We start from the raw sequence: 7500 nt of genomic DNA on the forward strand, positions 1-7500 counted from the left end.
CTTCTGTAGTGCTAATGAATCCATGCCCGGCTCGCTTGTGATTCCTTACTTTTTGAGAGTCAGGCATTTTGGAATTCTTCCCTCTCTCTCACTAGAGAGTAGCGTTGTGGCGTGGTGCATCGTGGGTAAGCGGTGCTGCAGTGTGGTGCATTGTGGGTAAGTAACGTGCATATTGTTGTAGCAGTGTTCCATATTTTGTGTGTCAGTAAGCGTCGTGGTGAGGTGGATCGCTGGTGCGTCGCGTGGTGCATGTTGGGTAAGCGGGTGCTGCAGTGTGGTGCATTGTGGGTAAGTACCGTGTAGGTGCGTGCGGCTCTTACTTCGACTGGGACGGCCGCGGGAGGCACAGCAGTGTACTGGGGGATGTAGGTCCCTTGCATAGGAGCAGCGGCAGCTGAAGCAGTCATGTACTGGAGAGGGAACACAAACACACACAAACACAACACAATTATAGATTATTGTCTCTCCTTCTGCACCTCTCATTACGTCTTGTTTAATCTCCCGCTACAGTCGGGCCTGTCATGAAATCGATGCACCGCCAAAATACTGTACACACACGCACGCCCGCTCTTAGATCAGGACCTGGTGGGACACACTGAATAAGGGTGTATGATTATTTGATTGATCCGTCGGAAGCCAGTTATTGCACGACTGACACTTGTGGTATTCGCTCTTTGTTTTCCATCTGCTTTCCACTGGCGTACGGGTGGTACGGTACGGTGTGGATCAAGTCCACCTGACGCACGTGCCCCATTGTTATGACCACAAGGACCAATGAGGACGCGGCGTGGTTCAGGCTGCATCCCGCCCCCCCTGGGATCCTCCTGGAAGGCAGCGGGAGCCACCGTTGTCCACCGACACGGACACCGCCCTCAGCCGCCTTCAGGGGGCGCTAAGAGAATACGTTTAGGGGGGCCGAGGGGGAGAATAGAGCAATTGAAAGGCGAGGGGAAGGGGAGAGGCGGTAAAACAGCAAAAAGGAGAGGAGAGACACCGAGCGGCAGGAAGTGTGTTGCCTGTGGCCTATATTCCTTTAGTCATGCCTGGCCTGGCTTTTAAGCCAGAGCTGGCTCGCCCCATGAAGGCCATTTTACAGATGTGACAGAGGAGCGGTTACACGACAGCCCCGGGGCTTTTACATGCAGTATGAATGAGGGCACGGGGCATTGGGAGACAGTGTGGATTTAGATTTGTTTTTCTTCTCTTTTTACTTCCTGTGCGTGCGGATTAAGATCCAGCCCCGGAATACACATTGGATTTGCTGTTTTGTGTGTGTGTGTGTTTTTACTCACAGAGCACATTATTCTGAACACAAATGAGATAGTGTCCCCTCAAGACCGATTTCTGGGAAGAGTGCGTGCGTGTGTGTGTGTGTGTGTGTGTCTGTGTGTGTGTGTACATGTGTGTGTCTGTGGGTGTGCGTATGTGTGTGTGGGGGGGTATGCATGCGTCTCTTAAATTTCTGTCTAAAGTTTCTGTCTTTGTGTGTCCTTGTGGCATACAGTATGCCACAAGGAAATATGCACATTGTTGTGTGTGTGTGTGTGTATGTATGTGTGTGTGTGTGTGTCCGTGCATTTTTGTGTATGAGAGAAATATGGGGGCATCGTCGCAGTGCCAACAGATGTGATCCCTAAACGAAAGTCCCCCCTTCCATCCCTCCTGCTCCTTTCCTTCCACTTCCTGCAGGCTGTCCAGACAGAGAGATGGAAGGACCCTCATTCTCTCCCTCTCCTCCCCCTCCTCTATCTCTCTCCCCCTGTCTCCCCTCCTCTCTCTCATGCTCTCTCTCTTTCCCTGCCTCCCCCCCTCCTCTAACTCTCTCCCCTCTCTCTCTCCCCTCTCTCTCTCCTCCCCCTCTCTCCCCTCTCTCTCTCTCCCCTCTCTCTCTCCTCCCCCTCTCTCCCCTCTCTCTCTCCCCTCTCTCTCTCCTCCCCCTCTCTCTCAGCAGCGTGGTGGCTCCGGCAGCAGGAGTGTCAGGCGGGTGGGGTTGGGCCCGGGGCCCGGGTGGTGGTGGTGGAGGGTGGGGGGGTGGTGGTGGTGGTGGTGGTGGAGGGTGGGGGGGTGGGGCTGGTGATGGCGGAGCCGGTGAAGTGTCATTACCGGCGCCGCAGCTAATGGATCCGCCACGGCTGCGGCGCTCACCGCTAATGAGAAGAGCTAAAGGCCACGGGCAAGGGTGATTAACTCCCTCCACTGACGACACACGCACACACACACACGCACACACACGCACGCACACGCATACACATACACACACAAACACGCGCAAACGCACACACACGCACGCACACCCACAACCACCGAAAGAGAGCCGCTCTGCACATGAGGGTGTGTGCGTATCTAAGTAAATAGTTTGTGTGCTCGCGTGTGCAACTTTTGTGGGACATTGTCGTGTCTGTGGCACACATGTCTGTCATGTGTGTGTGAGTGTGTGTGAGTGAGTGTGTATGGAGTGAGGCACTTTTAAAGCTGTCACACTCACAATGAGGTGATGTGGCACATCCCATGTTTTCCTGACTCTAGGCACCGCTCCCCCCCCCCCCCCTCCCCCCCACACACACACACACTCACTCACTGTGTGTCTTTTCCATTTTTCCACCCTCATGTCATACTCCCCACCACCCCCTCTCTCTCTCTCTGGCTCTCCATGTCCCTCTATCTAACTGTTATTGTCTAAAAGGGCCTATTAGATTAGAGAAGTGACCTTCTTCTCCATGGAGACTCCAATCCATGCATAGCAATTTAATTTTCCTTTTTTTTTCTTTCAATTTTTCCCTCCCTCTTTCCTCCCTTTTTTTTTTCCCTCTTCCTTCCTTCCTTGCCATCCCTCCCTCCCTCCCTCCTTCCTTCCTTCCTTGATCTCCTTCCTCCCCATTAGCTGGTTCCCCCCAGCCCGTGTGTGAGCGCGGCTCAGAGGGCAGATGAAGAGGGGCCGGGGGCATAATTAGCGTTATCAAAACCACCTGGGTCAAAGGGAGGGTGTCCGTTTCAAATCACATGCTCCTCGCGGGGACCGGAGAGGAATCTCAATGAGATTTCATGAGGAAAATTGAATAACGCAAACGGCTCGTCCCTCTTTCTCCTTCACCCCTCCCTCACGTCCCCCTAACATGTATTGTTGATATTTAACGTGACAGGTTCAGCCAGACATATTCCCCCAGCCAGCGGAGCTACGGTAAGTTGTCCGGGGGAGCCGAGATCGGCTTCTGTGTATTGGGTTGCCATGGTGATCAGCATCATTTTTGTCGGGTGTGGAAATCTTTAAGGATTACTCTGTCCATCAATTTGTCTGTGTGTGTTTGTTTGTGTGCGAGTGCATCTCTGTGTGTTTGTGTGTGTGTGTGTGTGTGTGTGTTTGTGTGCGTGTGTAATAGAACAGGTCCCTTGTTAGACATTAATGGTTGTTTTGCATTTCACCCGCTTGCTTGCACATACACTCAGGGGCATACAACAACAAACAAACACACACACACACATACAAATCTCACACACACACACACACACACACACACACACACCCACACATACACACACACACAAACACACACACACACGTAAACCAGCAAACGTGCCCACATGCACACACTCAAGGACACCCACAGACATGCACACATTCACTCATACGCACGCACGTTGACAAATAAGCTGAGCTATAAGCAGATGGTGGATGTGTGTTTAATGAGAAAAAGGCATGTGTGTGTGTGTGGTGTGTGTGTGTGTGTGTGGTCCTCCATCTCTCCCAGAACCCTCAGCTCCACATTAACATGTTTACCGAGTACACCTCCATGCATCCCTATTTACATATACAGTATCCGCACTACTTCCAGAACGCGTTCACATTAACATACATATCTACTATCTGTACCGTGTTCACACTTGCACACAACGTACATCTTCGTTGAATTAGATTATTGGATGTGCACAGCTCAATACACGCCACAGAGGAGTTGCACATTGGAAGCGTGTGTGGAGAATACCAATCCAGACCAGCTGTCCTTTCCATCCATCTCCAGTATGTTTTTTTATGATTCCCATCGAACCGTACCGGCGAAAACTAACCCGACTACGGCGGCCATCCATTCATCATTAAACCATCTATCTGTCCGTCCATCCGTCCGTCCCTCCATCTATTTGGGGGACGACAGTGGGGTCTGGGGGGTGAGGGATGGGCAGGCCACTCAATGCGTGTTATTAATGGTCCGGTAGACCCCGCCGTTGGGTGCTGATGAGTATCGATCGGGGGGCCGAACGGGGCTGTAGGGTGCTTCGGGGGTGGACAGGAAATAGTGTCGAGCCGACAGGAAATAGTAAATGGAGCGGTGGCGTGACATACCGTTCTGCTGCTGGGTCTTCCTGGAGGTGAACTACAACCGCACTCCCTGGGGTTCTGTTCGCCTGGTTCCGTGGCCAAGGGAACCGGTCAAAGGTGGTTCAAGGTCGCTGCGGAATGGGCTAGGCCCTATTAAACCAAACCAAGCAGCCTACACGCAAATAAAAAACGGAACCAATAAAGGATCCGTACGTTTAAACGCATGGATCGCAATAGCTCGCTCCTCAAATTTTCAACGTCATTTCTTATCGTCTGCAATCTTTTTACAGCTCGTGCGGCTGCTGAAAACAATCTAAATTGTTTACGATTGACAAATAGCTAGCTATTAGCAATAGCAATGCCATAAACAAGGTTTCACAAACAAAGAAACACAATTTGTTTATCTTATTCAATATTGGCACATAAATGATAAATTATTCAAAATAATCATTGATATATATATATATAAACATATATAATATTTATAAACGACAAAATTCTGTAATTTATTAAATAAATAAAAAAGTTGCTCCTGAAACTCCAGAGGGCGCTGCAGCTCCCCTTCTCCCTGCAGGTCTGCCTGGTCCCCTTGTTCTAATGGATGTGTTTGTGTTGTAGCGTTCTGGGCTGAGCTAGCGATAGCGTTAGCGTAGCCCAGCACAGAAGAGAACTAAGGGCCGGGGAAATAAAGTGCGCTGCGTGAGGTACAGAGACAAGACAACAATTTACAACGGTATCCGCCTATATTCCTATATCCTAATCCTAGATTCCTTGTCGAGCCAAGGACAGGAGTCCTGATGAAAAGGGATGATGTATGTATACCTATTAACGATGAAGTATTACACTTGCATTGAAAACAGCGGTGCCTTTTCATTTCCTTCCCTCAGAGTACAACAGGGGGGAGAGGCGATCAAAGCCCGGCAGCGCGCCTCGCCACAAACAGCACATATAGATTGTGCATCGGGGTAATGGAGCACTGTGTCTCACACACATCTGCCTCCCTTTCTGGGGCCGAAGGGGCTGTCCATCACCTGTGTTGTCATGACGACAGAGTGCCACCTCGACGTCCCGCTGACGAGGGCAGGGACCGGCGGGAAGGTGACCCGATGTCAAGTCAGACGTATATATATATATTTATATCTATATATATTTATAGACCAACCATGCAGCACGCAATCAAATGCGATACTTCCAGTCTGTATCGCACACGGAATTAAACATGTGATTGCCTTTTTATGGAATCCAGGGACAGGATTAGTTGGGCAGGAAGTAACTGTGTTGTGAAGTTTCTTTTATTTTTTTCAGTCCAGCACGTGGCCAGCAGCGTGCTGCACAGGGTCACACACACACACACACGTACACACACACACACACACACACACGTACACACACACACACACACGCGTACACACACACACACACGCGCACACACACACACACACACACACACACACACACACACACACACACACACACACACACACACACACACACACACACACACACACACACTTCCTGCCACGCCTTCTGGCCCGCAACCGCACCCTTACGCAACGCAAAATAGCAAGGAATTCTGGGAAAGCCAATGGGGAGCAGGGCCATCGCTCAGAGGACAGGAAGGCAATATTTGGGTTTTGGGGAGGAATGAAGAGGCCAGACCAGTGCATGGGAACACACATACAGACACACACAAAGAAACACATACACACACACATACAAACACACACAAACACACACACTCAAACACAGACACACACACCCAAACACCCAAACACAAACACACACACACAGACCACCGCCGCAGAAAGTTCCGGAGCAGCCGCTGGTATTCTGAGGTGCGGCATACTGTCCTCTTAAAGGGACTTCCTGTACAAGGCTCTTGACACCGCTAACGTTGCTCCGTTTCTTCAATCCACAAATCTTGTCACCTCCTTCCCACGGGAAGGATGAAAAAAAGTGTGTGTATGTGTGTGGCGGGATCAAAGCGCGCTGGTGGCCGCAAGGAAGGGGCTATTGATCTGAAAAGGGGGGGGTGCGGTTCAAACCCCTGGGTTTCATCGTGGGCTGGGGCGAGCTGAGGGGAGGAGCCCTGGCATCTGGCTTGAGGATCAAGAGCGGTGAAGGGAACGATTGTTGCACTGGGGTGATTCTTAACCCTCCCCACGGCATCATCGAGAGAGAGAGAGAGAGAGAGAGAGAGAGAGAGAGAGAGAGAGAGGGAGAGAGAGAGAGAGAGAGAGAGAGAGAGAGAGAGAGAGAGAGAGAGAGAGAGAGAGAGAGAGAGAGAGAGAGAGAGAGAGAGAGAGAGAGAGAGAGAGAGAGAGAGAGAGAGAGAGAGAGAGAGAGAGAGAGAGAGAGGTGGAGAGAGAGAGAGAGGTGGAGAGAGGGAGAAATGGAGAGAAAAAAGTAAGGGATATCTGCTACAATGAGCGCCTTAACCCACTTTCACCCATAATGCACCCCGTCAAACATCAGAAGCCATCATCATAGATTAGCCTGTCTCTAATCCTGGCTGTTAGCACAGCTGGGGCAGATTATAGAAAGGGGAAAAGAGAAGGAGAGGGTTGGGGGGGGGGCATTCCTGACAGATCCAACATGGCGTCACAGTAGAGCGGCTCACCTGGAAACACATGGGAAAACTGTACAATGCTGCACTGTGTAAATCACAATCACACATACACACACACACACACACACACACACACACACACACACACACACACACACACACACACACACAAGAAGCCGCACACACAAACACCCACACGCACGCACGCACGCACGCACGCACGCACGCACGCACGCACGCACGCACGCACATACACACACACACACACACACACACACACACACACACACACACACACACACACACACACACACACACATCAAATGGGGTGTCAGAGCAGGGATAACCCTTCGGGGCAGTGGAGCACAGACAGGAAGTCAGGCCCCCGAACCGCGTGACACCTCCAGTCAGCCTGATCCCTTCACACAGCGGCTGTGTTTGTGTTGTGTGTGTGTGTGTCTGTGTGTGTGTGTATTCGTGTGTGCATTTGTGGGAGTGCGTGTGCATGTGTGTACGAGTATGTGTGTGCGTGTATGCATGCGTGTGGTTGTGCTCGTGTGTGTGTGTTTGTATTCGTGTGTGCATGTGTATGCGAGTATGTGCGTCTGTGCGTGCGAGT

At 51.1% G+C, this 7500-nt stretch overlaps 1 protein-coding gene across 1 annotated transcript in view; it reads right to left on the reverse strand.

Annotated features, from left to right (window-relative positions):
- LOC115536137 (RNA-binding motif, single-stranded-interacting protein 3) overlaps window positions 1–7500 on the reverse strand; it is a gene marked incomplete in the record, with an annotated part of 196809 nt that overhangs the window by 5608 nt on the left and 183701 nt on the right. Inside the window, 1 exon segment of the mRNA XM_030347821.1 lies at window positions 297–410. Coding sequence (XP_030203681.1) covers window positions 297–410 — 114 coding nt within the window.

Source organism: Gadus morhua, chromosome 22 (genome assembly GCF_902167405.1).
Source record: "Gadus morhua chromosome 22, gadMor3.0, whole genome shotgun sequence".
NCBI lineage: Eukaryota > Metazoa > Chordata > Actinopteri > Gadiformes > Gadidae > Gadus > Gadus morhua.